This window comes from Diuraphis noxia, unplaced genomic scaffold, assembly GCF_037042655.1.
Source record: "Diuraphis noxia isolate RWA-SAM2 unplaced genomic scaffold, SU_Dnox_SAM2 contig0002, whole genome shotgun sequence".
Classification (NCBI taxonomy): domain Eukaryota; kingdom Metazoa; phylum Arthropoda; class Insecta; order Hemiptera; family Aphididae; genus Diuraphis; species Diuraphis noxia.
The window spans coordinates 40,088,399-40,104,162 of record NW_028301712.1 but is presented as its reverse complement, the minus strand read 5'-3'; the positions used below and the strand labels follow the sequence as shown (position 1 = coordinate 40,104,162).

At 32.7% G+C, this 15,764-nt stretch overlaps 1 protein-coding gene across 9 annotated transcripts in view; it reads left to right on the top strand.

Moving 5' to 3' along the window:
• Positions 1–11,744, top strand: part of LOC107164943 (uncharacterized) — a 201,504-nt gene extending 189,760 nt beyond the window's left edge. For 6 of the 9 annotated variants that reach the window (XM_089220179.1, XM_089220177.1, XM_015512969.2 and 3 more), the window contains one exon: positions 9,060–11,744. In XM_089220179.1, coding sequence (XP_089076305.1) covers positions 9,092–11,149 — 2,058 coding nt within the window. In that variant the 5' untranslated portion in view covers positions 9,060–9,091 and the 3' untranslated portion in view covers positions 11,150–11,744. Of the gene's footprint in view, positions 1–4,242; positions 4,384–5,185; positions 5,267–7,923; positions 7,943–9,059 lie in introns of those variants that run through there. The other 3 variants (XM_015512965.2, XM_015512971.2, XM_089220180.1) reach the window with 3 other exon arrangements.
• The last annotated feature ends 4,020 nt before the right edge of the window (positions 11,745–15,764 follow it).

Sequence of the window (15,764 nt, the reverse complement as noted above, 5' to 3'; positions counted from 1 at the left end):
GCATATTTCACCTGACAATATATCTTGAATTTAATGGCTTGATAAATATTTGTTTAAAATGCTGAAAAACATAATATGAATAATTTTAAAACATTGAATTTAAATAAAAATAAAAGTTTTATAAAACTATTTATCAATGCAAAAATTCTTATATAAGTCTGAAACGTATACTGGCGGACGGTCCGTATGGTTTAGGTATACAAGTACTGACATTACAAATAAAATAACTATATGAGCATTACCAATTAAATGTCCACAACCCATTTTTGCACACCTTTAAATGACATTTTATTCTATCATATAATTTAATGATATACCTATGGTTTTTATCACTAATTCATTTTACCTGTAGGTACTATGATGAGGGGAATATGTCGACTACTTATTGTTCTGTTGGACCGATTTAGAATTTGTACTACACTAGACGCTAAATTCTTTGCAAGCATTTGTATTAAACATTAAAATATAGTACCTATTAATATTTATTCAAAATAATATTTAGTAAATGATTTTTTAAAGAAAAAATCTTGTCAACTTATGTATATGTATAATATAAAACGCGTGATTTTAACAAGTTAATGAAATTGATGAGTTTGCCTGTAGTCCTATACGACTTTTTTTATGAAACAGGAAATAAACCCTAAGAATCGTATTTAAATATTTTAAATAACACAGTAGTACAATACCTTAAAAAACGGTTTGGGAACCGTACCACGCCCACCTGTCGCGAATGCACAATAACGCGTCGGCTGTTTTCATTATAATACAACAGCGACACACACCACCACATATAAAACGGTTATTTTCGCACGTGTCCAAACTCCTAAGTAATTGTCGTAGAAAACAGTCTGCCCTGTCTATCGCCGGTTGATTTATCGTCGGTGGCAGAAGAGTTGCGATTTTCTCTCTCTTTCTCTCTCCACATCGCTCTAAATATATATACATACTTTTCGTCACCGTGATTGTCGTACACACGTATATATACGCATTATTATATATGTAATATGTGTGGTGTGTATATAATATATTATAACTTCTTAAAAGTCGGCTCGCCTCTCACACACTCTCGTACATAAGACGTCCAAACATTTACTCCACCGCAAGGGGAAAATTTGATTAAATCGTCGTCCACCACTCATCACAATAAATTCACGGTTTTTTACTTTTCGTAACAGATAAAATCGTTTGATGACGAGGGTGTATCACTTATTATTATATATTTATACGTAAGTATATAATGTATTTTATATTTAAATACACAAAAACAGAATTATTACTATTTATATTACTTACTATGTTGGAACAAAAAATACATCAATACAATTGCGTCTAGATTTCAATAAATTAATTTCACATTGACACTCAACTCCAGAAATCGGATGATCACCTAAATTAATTATGTGCGTTACCATGTAAATGAATACTTCATTACAGTCAGATTTTGTTTACTAAACCTAATTATTTACAAACGACTAATCTGAATTGGAAACCATATCGTACTAATGTATAAAACAAAGTTATTAAGCAATACAAGTTATGCTTCGCAATAATTTTAAATCAACCCTAAATTTCTCTACGCTTTTGCACAGATGGTATTAATATGCGAATTGTAAATTAGATCCAGTGTTAACAAATTTGACAACAAAATATCCAAGTCGCTATATTGTTTTCTACCGTTTCCAATTTCTCGTTATTAATTGCGAAATCTACTATTAATTAACATCGGCTCGGATTACGATAAAAGTATATATATTTGCATTTGTCTATATTTACAAATATAAACCATATAATTAAATATGAATACCCCTTTCAATAAATCGATTGAGGTCGTATTTTAATATTAATCACTCCACGCACACATAATATACGCGACTGACCATAAACGGATTTACTATTGCATTATTATACAGGATAATCCATTTAAGTGGGTAACACTAATTATCTCGGAAAGTATTAACTTTTTTTAATTTTTTTTTTACTTTTAGATTTATGTTGCTCTAAAATTGTATAATATTTAAAAAAATTTCACCCTTATATTTATTGGTGAAACCAATATCAACTTTTGATTTTCAAATGGTAACATATACCTAATAAAAATATCATGAATTAATGAAACCATTTTTAGTATGAATTTATGCGTTAAAATTTTTATTTCTCGTTGATTGGTTTGCGAGATACAGCTCCTCAAAGTATTGGTTGTTTTTGCGATTTTTCCAATAGATAATTGTAAAGACCAAGAGCTAATGATAAATTCTATATCATTAAATCCAAGGTAACAAAATAAATAATAATTAATTAAAGATTACTATTGTACTTTTAACCCTAATCGTTATCAACTGATTGAACATACAATATAAACAATTTATTTTAATCACAATTTCAAAGATAATTATTTAAAAATTCTAATGTTATCATCACAGAATTCTATAATATTACCACTAAGGACTAAGAGGTATACCTTGATAAGTCTGTGACTGGTTATATAATTATTATATGATTATAATATCATGCAGAAAGTAAATAATAAATATAGGTATCTACCTAGGTGATAATAACGCTCAATAATGTCACGATTTAAAATAGTCTTATCAATTATATAATAATATTTTAATATGAATTACAATTTACAATAATAATAATATAGGTACACTGAGGAGTATTGAAAACTTCTCCAACCCAAACTAGATCACCAGGAAAATATATATTCAACTCAACGTCCTTACTCAATCTGGCTATTCAATCACTTTACTTTAGATTTAGATCCCTATAGCCATAACCAAATATCGATAAATGAAAGAGCTGACAAAAAAGCTCGTCAAGCAATTACCTCCTTCTGATGCTATTATATTAAATAGCTTCACGCTCAACGACGCTAAATCCATATCAAAATTAATCTCAAACAATATATGGCTAATAGCATGTAAACAAGGTACCTCAAAACTAAATTAAATCAAAAATTCTAAAAAGAGTAGAAACTCACTTGATTGACATTAGTACTACTAGGTACTATAAAAGAAATGTACAGGTAACTGTAGTCAAATATTTATAAAATTTGATAGAACGCCTGCTAAGACAAACAACCTTTAAAATTGTACCATAATTTAAAAGCTCAGGACTATGATTAATCTATTCCAATTTAAATTATACAGTTAAATCAAAATATTCGTAATGCAGTAATGTAAAATGTGAGTTAAGATCATAACATGTATTCAAAAAATTGAAACAAACTCAACTTAACCCATAACTTAAAAAAATACAGTAAAATTTAAAAATGGGACTATCAATATTTTAACTTAGATTTAGTATGTGGTAATAAATAGCTAACGAAACCAATCAAACAGAAAGGAACTATTCAGTTGAAAAACACTTAATGCAATATAGTTTAAAATAAAAATATTGTTTATGATACCTAAATATTAAAATTCTGTTGAAGTCTGTGGTACTACTAGTCAAGGGTGGGCATTAACTTGTTAAAAAGTTAAGGTTAAATTAAAAAGTTAATTTTGTTTCTAATTTATTAACTTATTCAGTTAAATATTGTGTTGTTTTAACTTAACTTTTTATAGTTATTATAATTATTATACAGTTAAGTTAATTTTTTTTTTTTATTATTATTATTTGGAACCAACAGACAAAAATCATTTTTTCGATTTTGGTAATTTATTTTTCTAATATTGCAATAGGTGCCATAAATATACGCGTATAATAATCAAATTATATTTTAATCTATAGGCAATAATTAGTAGGTATACTATTTATTGTATGGAATGGCTATTTTCAAGAGTTCTATTTATTGATCTACTTGGTAATGAATAATACGATTTAAAAAAATATATTATGCATACATTTTTATTTTAGCATTGAAGAAAATAGAGATAGAAAATTTGAGGCCCGAAATTGTAATTGTACTGAGCCCACTAATTGGTAAATCAGGCCCTGAATAACTGGTCTTAATTAATTATAATAATGATAAGGAATCCCCAAATTTTGGTAATATCATTATTATTGTTGTATGGTAATAATAGGTATGTGCATCGTAATGATTTCATTAAATTATCATTTAGTGAAGACAAAGGTGGTGTCCGATACGACCGCTATAGCCAAGGTCAGCAAGACGTAGCTTTAATGATCAAATTGGCATATGGGTGTAATAGGACATTCAAATTATCAGATACAAAGTACAACAGTTATCATTATTGTTACCTATATTAGGTTAAACGGTATCAAATTTATCAATTATAGCTCCTACTGCTCTAAGTCTTTACAAATGAAGAAATAGTATAAGCGATGCCGCGTTTGCCGACTATAACACCTCCTTCAACCACTAATACTTTGAGGAGCTGTATTCGCAAACCAATCAACGAGAAATAAAAATTTTAACGCGTAAGTTTATAATAAACATGGTTTTATTAAGTCATGATATTTTTATTATATGTTACCATTTAAAAATCAAAAGTTGATAGCGATTTCACCAATAAATATAAGGGTAAAAAAATAAATATATTTTACGGTTTTAGAATAACATAAAGCTAAAAGTTTAAAATAAAAAATTCAAAAAAAGTTAATACTTTCCGAGATAATTAGTATACCCAATTAAATGGATCACCCTGTATATACCTATATATATTTGGGATTTTATTGGTTCATCCCCCGTTGAGAAAGTCTTCCACTAATTCACTTCCCCTTACCCGCCTCGGTGGTGGAACCATGTAACAATACTATATGTAGGTAGGTATATCGGTACATTACCTATGGCTTTGTAGTAGGTGGTAGAGATTACCGTGAACATCGGACCTTTATAGTCCCATCTGATACACACAAAGTCTCGAGTGAGTCGAGTCACTAATACAATTATTATTTTTCAAATTATTACAAAATACGTTTTCTCCATAACGGCTTTTCCGTTTTGTTCTCAATTTTCTTTGCAACTACAGGTAAAATCTAAAAACAGCTTATTAATTACAATAATATCTATTCAAAATTGCATATTTATAGTATCATCACAACATACACTTTATAGTTTATAATAGTTCTGCAGCATTAACTTACTTAAAAATTAAAAATATGGTATACAACTGACAATTGACATGTATAAAACAGTTCATGATTTTACCTTTAAGTTTGATAATAAATCAATTTATTTTATTATTAGAGCTAACAACAATAGATTGAATCTCCAGAATGAAAATTGACCATCTTCTCATAAAACCAAAACAGCACATGTACCTAATGTAATTTCTACCTAAGTAATGTATTTGATATCCTGGTGAGTGGTGACCTGGTAGATAGGTATTAAATTATGGTTAATATATTTACTGTCAACTATTCTACATGATAAATGTTTGATCCTGTTATAAAATGCTTATGCAATTATAAACAAAATTACACATAAGATTGGTACCTATCTAACAACAAAATTACTTTTTTTTTATGAACTTAACATACATTTGTTTAATTAATAGGATAACATCATATAAGTACATAGTTTTCTGTAAATTTTATAGCTATAATTTTTTTTTTTAGATCAGTCATATTACCAAATTGGTTTTGGTTTGTTATATGAACTCTAGTCGGTAATAACCTATTTGACATAGGTCTAGAATAAGCTATTTGAAATTTGTATAGTTGTATGGTAGTGTTTAAACTTTAAAAAAAGATTATACATATCATAATATCATTAAATCTAAATATAATACTTTATTATTATTATTATTTGAGGTTTATACTTTTATGCTATACATAATGTACTGATAAAGTAATAAATATACGCAGGCGTGTAGCCCGGGGGAGAGGGGTTTACAGTTGTAATAACACCCCCCTCAGCCATGGTATACTTAATATTTTTTTATCAAGATAAAGATGCATCATAAGCACGAATTATCTTAAATCGTGATTTACACTTATTTATCAAAATGAAGTATATTAGTTTATATTACGATAACAATAATGTAAAGCACTAAAGCCGGGATCCGGCATTAATTACTATTTTAGACCGTTCTGTTACGTTTTATCGATTACTCGTTTCATGCACGATTTAATATATCTTTTTATGCAGCGTGTAAGAAAACGTTTACAACTTCTTAATTATTGATTATTTGATTATCGTGATGAACTATCGTATACCTACGTAAAGTTATCAATTTTGTGTTTATAATTTTTTCAATTAATTTTGAATAACACTCCCCCCCCCTTAGAAATTTCTAGCTACGCGCCCGAATATACGTTTTATCGATATTCAGTTGCCTATGGTAAAATTGTGATTCCCATTGATCATGTGTCAGCAACCATTATATTACGTATATCATACATATAAATAGAACACGTTATAGAAAGACATAATATATACCTATTACTCCAAAATATATGCAAATCAAATACTGTATATGCCAACACCACATACATAACACCTACAAGCCGCGTTCGATACATCAAACGAATCACGTGTTTTGATAAAAAATTGTTCGCGTAGGTATATAATAAATGCTACGCCATCGTAAATACGTTCATATTATTATCATCGCTACAATATGTATTATAACAAAAATATAGACGAGCCACTTTAATGCCGTGCACAAGATATAATTTACATGATCATTTTTACGTCTAAACATGTTAGGTGTAAAACTACAAATTTAATTTAATGGATTATACTAAACAAACCATGTATTATAGCCTATAGATATCATTGTATCATTATTAGTTATTCATTAAAATGAAAATGAACTCATATTTTTAAATACACAAACAATGTTTATTACACTAATTGTGAGTTGTTGAACTTCGACGTAATATAATGTGAAACATTAAGATAATTTTAAATTTTAAAAAAGGAGTATCAAACGCCCTTATACCTTTGAAAAAACTTTTCAACGAATTTAAAAGAATTTACAACAATTTATACGCAGTAATTTACAGTTGTCGAAGTCATAACTTCCAATGGTAAAATATGCAACTAAAGAAATAAAAAAATCACATACAATAAATCACGTAAAATAATTTTTTTTCATCGGCTGTTTTTATTAAGAACTTTTCAACAACAAAATGAATTATCTTCAACAATTGTGTAAAAATATAATACCAATAAAACTCACAATATCAAAGAAATACGTTGTCTTAGGGTAGTTTCGTTAAAGAATTTTGAGTGTTTAAATAACTAAATAAATTCATAATCTAATTAGAATAAGGTCATAAAAATATTTTGAAATGTGTGTGGTATACGTTAAATTAAAATATTTACCATACACATGTCACTCACGTAATAAAACATTAAAATTTAATACATAATATAATATCAAATTAAGCAGGATGTTTTATCACGTTGATAATTATGAAGGTGGTCGTGGTTTAAGTTAAAGAAATGTCAGAAAATTTCATCACAACAGCTAATTTACTTCAAAACAAAATTAATAAACTGAATACTACTGACAAATTAAAATCGGTTTAATAATAGAATTTTAATATCTTAGTTGTAACTAATGTATCAAAACATTTTAAAAATGTATTAGACTCATAATACCAAATCGTTTTCTTCTAAACTAAGTGAACCAAGTCAATTTACGTCATATTCTCGTAAATCATAAATTAAACGTACCTACCTAACTCTGTATCTGATATAGTTTTTTATTTGCATAATAATATGTAACACGGCGCATTGTATAGGCAATAGTAGTACATTTGCATAAAAAAAACAACACCATCACTAGGTATACCTATAATATAAATACATGATAATATTATAATTCATAAGTCATAACATATATTTTTTTTAATTGAGATAATTTTACAATCAATACATAATATGTGGTACAAAAAACATAAGAGATATTTTTATTTATATGTAATGGATTGTAAACGTGGTGAAAGAACCGTCCAGATGGCAATTTGTATGAATTTATATAACGGGTGATTCATTTAACATAACACTCCACTCATCATTCAAAAAGTATGTTTTTTGAAAATTGTTTTATTTACGTTATGTTTGGTCTGAACAAAATATATTAGATAATATAAAAATAAATAAAATAATCATATCATCTATATGAGTAAGAGCATGATGTAGTACAGTATTCTATTAATTCAATTACAAAGGCAGTATTTGGTGAATGGTGATAAATATACCTACTAAAACTCGTCAAGTGTTTACATTATGTCTGAACTATAAATAACTTATATCACTAACGTCTTAATTGGATACTTTTAAGCGATGCCGAATATTGACATGTCAAAAAAAGTAAAGAATACGATATGATCATAAAATAATCATGTAGAACATTATGTTATCTACGAGTAGTATCTACTAGTATCTACTAGTATCTAATAACAATATCGAAAATTGCTCACAAAAAAAAAAAATAATAATAATAAATATATTGATCGACCTATTAGGCGAAATGTTGGTAATTGTAAGAGTGGCCCATCTTGATAATACACAAAATATTAGGGTTGGGAAATTATCGGTTGGAGAGTATTTGAAAACATAAGAAAACAAGAGTAAAAATAATAGCATAACAAGTGTAAAAGGCGAATATGCTTACGACGGAGGTGAAGTAAGTGCGTGGAAGACTTACGACACACCATTTCGTAATGTCATGCTCGAATGTGCGATTTAATTCTGCCATTAGCGAGTGAGTAGTCCTGTAGGTGGTTGCAAGATATGTAGTACCTAATCAATTTTGCAAAAGCCATTTGGTATGTACATTTAGTAAGATTAACGCTGGTTCCGCAATCTCATTATAGCCACATCGATGGCTGCCGTCAAGAGGATCTCGGATGTTATAAACAATACCGTGGGAATACATAAAAATAAAATACCTAGAGTAAACCGTCGATGGTGATGGTTGGGTTGATGGTTGGGTTAATGGTGGGGTTGATGATGGCGGTGGTGGTGGTGGTGGTGGTGGTGGTGGTGGTTGCAGTTTTAAAAACACCCAACGCCCGTGTGTGGTAATATTATACACATGAGTGAATGCTATTATGATACGCAAACATGCAGTTTTCCAAAAATATTAAATAACTTACATAACTTATCACGACGATAAATTTATACTTATTTGTTGCAGGACGATTCTGACGATGATGAAGGAGACTAGATATGCAATATGAGTGTTGGCACGCAGCGGTGATGGTTCTATCGACGTCGACGACAACAACGGCGATGATGATGATGATGATGATGACGACGACAATGACGACGATGACCATCTCGTCGTCACCGGGGTGCCCAGAGGGATGTGCGTGCAAGTGGAAAAACGGCAAGCAAACGGTCGAGTGCGTGGACAAGAAGGTGACGAGCGTAACGCTGGCACTAGGCATTGACCCGGCCACGCAAGTGCTGGACATATCAGATAACGATCTTTCAGCAGCCGGGCTTCCCCACGACACGTTCGCCGCGGCCGGTCTGTCCAACTTGCAGCGCATCCACGCATCCCGTTGCAACGTGTACTACGTGCACGACCGAGCGTTCCGAGGCTTGACCAACTTGGTGGACCTGGACCTGTCCAGTAACTGTCTGCGACAAGTGCCTACCGGCGCATTCGCTGAGTGTCCGTCTCTGATGAAGCTTAGCCTGAGCGGCAACCCAATCAGTGACGTGCCGGCCAGAGCGTTTAGGCACCTCAGCCAGCTGACCACGCTCGACCTGAGCAGCTGCGGGCTGACCAACGTCGCGGCTGGCGCGTTCGACGATCTCACCAGCCTCGACTGGCTCAAGTTGGACGACAACCTGTTAACGCACGTCCCCGGACCGCATACGCTACCCACCAGTTTACACGGCGTCGATCTGCACCACAACGACTGGCAGTGCGATTGTCGCATGATCGACATGCATCGATGGCTCACCGCTTCACGGATGTCGGTCGCCGAGGAGCCTGTGTGCTCGGGCCCAGCTGCTTACGCCAACGTGCCGGTGCGCCGAGTGTCGGTGGCCGACCTGGCGTGTGCACCGGCCGCGTACCCTGCCACGCAAATGGTGCAGGATGTGGCAGAGGGCGTCAACGTATCATTCCGGTGCCTTGTGGCCGCCACCCCAGCGGCCACGGTCGAGTGGCTGTACGGCGGCGTACCCGTGTACCGCCACAACGCGTCCGAGCTCATCACCGTGGACGGAAATACGACCGCCGAGCTGTACGTATACAACGCGAGCGTGGCTGATGCCGGTTCGTACGCTTGCGTGGCCGAGAACCGGGCTGGCAGGTCTCGCGTCAACTTTACGGTCACCATCCGACCCGGACGACCGTTCCTGGCCACGGGTACCGTCGACGATCGTTCCGCACCGTCCCAATCGTCGTCGGCCACGTCAGGTGCCGGTGGAGGGACCAGCGGAGGTGATAGCCGACCACTCTTGTACGTCGGTTGTTTGGCTGCAGGCTCGGTAGCGCTGTCGGCCGTGGCCGCCTTACTGGTGGCCATCCGATGCAGGCGGTTTAAACGCTCCAGCGCTGGCGGCCGAACCTGCGACTCGTCGTCCACTGGCAAGCGAAGGCCCACAATACCCGTGGCCGACGGTTATCGGGCCGTCAGCACGACAGCTGACAAAGAGATCTCAATACCTACGGCTCGTGGCCCATTGTCGACGCGCGCGACTACCACCTTGGTGACGGTAACGGCGGCGGGACAGACGGGGACTGACGACACCACCGTCGCGACGGCTGAGAGCAATCCAGACGTGGTGAGCGACGTGAAACGCACCGGATGGGAGATCGATTTCGAACAGATCGTTTGGGCCGAATGTCCGCCGGCCACCGGTTACGTTTCCATACAGATACCGGTGCAGTGCGGCATCGAGTGTCTGGGTGCGTATTACGCGACCACCGCCGATGCCATGGCCGGAAACCACTGTGGCGGGGCCACGGTCCGGAGACAGCACAGACGAGCTGCCGTGTTGACCGCGTACGACGACACCATGCAGGTGGTGCGCACCACCGCGCAGGGGGGTTATCCAACGACGACCACGGGGCCCGGAACGATTGGCATCCCTGATGAGGCCGCTGCGTTTCGAACCGCTGTAACGCCACCCACTATTGTCGTGGACGACCCCGACGACGGCGGCGGTGGCAGTGTTGGTGGCGTCACACCCATTATCAGCCCACCGTTACCGTTCCGGTCCGGTGACGAAGACGGCGGCGACAAAGACGACTCCATTGCGCTGTAATAAAAGCGAACGACACAACAAAGTTATATTGTATTGTATTATTATTTGTTCGCGAAAAACCATAAAAATTATTATTATGTTCATGATGGTGACGTGACCGGATACGACTTTGTTTTGCTACACGGTTTTTTTTTACTTAAGCAATATCAATAATTATATAATTAATCATTGTATTATATTATAACGTAGCGTTACGGGTATGATAATTATTAATACTATTATTATTATTATTATTGTTGTTAAGATTAATAATGCAGGACTATTATACGAAGGAAGAACAAAGATTTTAAAAAATGTCTGATAGATAAAAAGAATACCATATGGTTTTCTTCGAACCACTTATGAGTAGACCGAGAAAAACAATGCTAACCCTTCGATTTAGAAGAGGAATATGCCAGCAAAGCAGCAGATCCTACTGTCAAAACGGTGAAGACGAACCGATGATAAAAAAGAAAGATACTAATATTATTACAATACTTTTATAAAATATCATCATGTGAAGTAAAATTTGTTGGAGATTAATAATTATATTATATTATAGTAAACGGGAAACGTGTTATGAATATAGTGAAATAAACAACGTGTGTTTTTTTAAGTCTGCATCTATTTATTCATAAATGCATAATATATAGTTTATTTACTTTAATTGCAACATTTATAAGCCGTCACCTAGGATATTGAAGAAGGTTAGGTTGAAATAGCTTCAGACTGATGTAGTGATGTTCCAGAAGCGGTTCAACTTGACTTGGTTCAACAAAATAAAACCCGCCCTTCCTTTCGATTTCCAATGTTTTCATTGTGCGCCTATACATATTCTCGCGTTCGATCCATACACTCATACACACATTCTCATAGTATTATAGGTATATAGGTATATAAATGGTATATAAATGTATAGGTATATTCATATTGGTGTATTAGATAAATAATAAGTAATAAAAAAAACATTATAAACATGGTACGAAACCCTATTTAAGTACCTACTATTGTAATCCTGTCCCATTTTATTATTTTAAAGTATATTGAATATTTAAGTTTAAATCATCTGATAATAATAATACTAATAATAGTTATTTAATATGTGTACATGACAAAAAATAACAATACATCAAAGATTTACATGGTCGCGCTTTGGTACAGATAATACAGTGAGTAAATAAAAAGGAAACATAATATTGTACCATTATATGATGCTCTCAAATAACAGTCAGGAAACAAAATTCTATAATACTAAACAAGAATAAGTATAACTGAAAAACTTGAGTGTTCACTATTATTTTTAAAAATTAAAATGGATACTGGACACTGATCATTTTTACGTTCAAAATTTAAAAACATATTCTATTTTTAAACATTTCTATGGGAGGGGGAAGAATCCTATCGTTCAGATATCACGGTCTTGTTAAACGCTATAATAATATTTTTACTTCATACAAGACAGTCAACGGTTTATTTAAATGGAATTTTAGCCATTATTGACTGATAATAGTATTAAAAATAAATAATATATTTTAAACATTTATAAAACATTGATGAAATTTCAAAGGGGGTCCAAGACCCCTTGAACCTTCGAAACGGCTTTGACGCTAGATATTATATTGAATTTGTCAAGGATATCTACCGTTGCGATTAGATATAGATTTATTTAATAACATAAAAATAATAATAGAAAAACGATTTATCACTAAATAATAAAAAAGACAGTGAGTAAAACAAAAGGTGAATGAGCATATGAAAAAATATAAGATTTATTGGAGGGTTTTTATTTATTATTCGGTTATAAAATATTAGTGTGTTGAAGTTGTCATGTTTTTCACAATATTTTTTTTAATTCATTTATATTTGTTTTTTTTTTTTTGTAATAATAATAAAAATAAATAACTAGGTATATGATTCAGATTACATTTTTGTTATGGGAAAATAATATTCCATAACCAAAAATAAAGATAAAATTATATTAAGACATCTAGGATTCCAAACATGAAACAATTTATTTAGTTTAAAATACAATTGTAAACAGAACAAAACTATTTTGAAAATGAAAAAATAAACAAACCTTATTCATTGTGACATTGTATAAATACAAATAATACAAAACATAAAGGTACGCCAAGTTACGAATAAGACACATATCTACAAACAGAAAAAATGCATTAAAATAAATTTGATCGAAGGATTTTGTAGAACCGGCATTAATATAATCTACTGGTAATTGGCATAATAAGCAACTAATCTTTTAGAATTCTTCGCTTTATATATGGAAATGGAAGCTTAATCAACATCAACCTTAATTAATTTAGACGAAGATTATAGCTCCAATGTTTATTAACCGTACGACGATACGAATATAAATTGATATTAAACTTTAAATATATCACTACCTTGGGACTGCATTTTCACTCGGCTTCAATTTATTACTACACTATTTATTCACGTTGTCAGCTGTTCGTACCTGGTACGTGTACTTTGGACTGAAAAGTTTTAAGACGATGGTAGGAAAGGGAACAGATAAACACACCTGGTAACATTTTTTAATAAAGGCATATTGATACGATTTTATAATTATTATCAACATTATAAATATTAATATTATTATTATTATTAATCGCATTTATGACCCAAGCTTATTTTCTAATCATTACTTCATTAGTAATTAATTTTTACAGTATAAACATTATAATCTTTAATAATTTATATTTCTTAAGTTATTTCCTGAGAACTACCGCCTAATTTATTGAATACTATGATTTCTAATTTATCTATGCTAACATGTTTTTTTTCTATTATTATTATAAAACATGAAAGTATTAAATTAATTTTTCCTATCAAAAATTTATATATTATCATAGGCGTGCACACGAAGAGGGCAGGGTGGGCAGCTGCCCCTCCCTGCGGGCTACTTTTTTTCTCCCAAATATAGTTTAAAAAAAAAAAAAATATAATATATTTAATATAATTAATATAATTTTATATTACAATGAGTCAATGAATAATTTATATATTGTAAATATTGAGTATACGGTGCACGATAATTATGTGTTGTCAAAGGTCCAACTTTGTTCAAGCCACAAGCGATACCGCGTTGATAATGTGTTAATAGATACGCGGCAATAATACTAATAACCAAAATAATATTAAATTATATATTATATATAGTATATATAATATTCTATATATTATAATACTACTGTATATAATATATACATTCTGCCCCCCTATCAGCAAGGTCTGCGCACTCCTACGTATATTATATTATATACAGAGATAGAAAAGGATGGGGCAATATCATCGGGGTTTAAAAAATTCTGAATGCTACACTGATCTTAGCGTGTAGTACGTGTTATTGTATTTATTCATTCATCCTTTCAAGTTTCAACATGTGTTCATATATAATAGTATATATATATAATATTAACTGATCCCGTGTACTTCGTTGCCCGTTAAAAACACCAAACTTCATATGATTCAAAATATGTGTTCAATTCGACATTTATAATACGTGACGTAGTGATGTTCAAAACTTTCCATCACAAATTCTAGTGGACTTACACCATGTATAATACAAATATAAAATGCTGGTCTAAAACGATATTCTATCATAAAAACTATTTAATTCTCTCGCCTATTTATCTTTGTATAAGTAAAAAAATTTTTGGTACCTAATAAGTAATAAATAACCAATTAGGATAATCCCTTATTCATCTTTACTAAATTTTTAGCCAAGTATATTAATCTTGTATAATAAACAAAAATATATTATTATTTCTATTAATCCGATAGAAAATCTCAAATTTTCAATGAAAAAAAAATAAGAGCCACTATAAAATATAGTATATAGATACTTGATATAGTGTAGTTTTCCGATGATTAAAAGAATCTAAAACCAGTTAAGTATACTTCGCGCCACAAGAAAATGAATCCGTTTCGCGCATGCAGACTGGCGACAGCTGCTAGCGGTAATATGCTCCCCCCCCCCCACTTTGTCGTTCACAGTTCGCGCTGTGGCGTGCATACGATTACATGCGCGAATTCGATTGCATTTTGGTCGGGACCTCTCTTTTGGAATTTGGTTAGGTACTTCTCTCGTGGCACGGAGTATAATTCCAGAAATTACTCTGAACAAACGATTTTTCATTGTGTGTAATAATATTAATAACTAATAAGTACCTGTCTTACCTATTACCCATAGATTGTTTTTGGAAAATAATTAAACATCGTTAATTATTATTTATTTAATATAATATGGTATTGACTCTAAAACAAGCATATTATAAATACTTTACTCGATTCATAACATTCTTGCCAAGTCACATAAGATAAGGTTGTTGCAAATAGAAGTAAATATTGGAAAAATTTTCAGTGACGATGTGTGTGGGTCATGCTACGTAATAGGTCTATGAAGCTGACGTTGTGTAGATTTTTCAAGGGAAGTGGGCAGTTTTCAGAAGTGTTTTGTTATTCTAAATCCTTCAATCCTATAGTTCCGCTTCCTAATCTAATGATTAGTGCAGAAACTTTTTTTTTAATCAGGTATAAGAAACGGTTTCTCGCCATAATACTGAGAAACAATTATTTAGTTGGCAATGCTTTTTCATGTGCAAATCTACATCGGCTT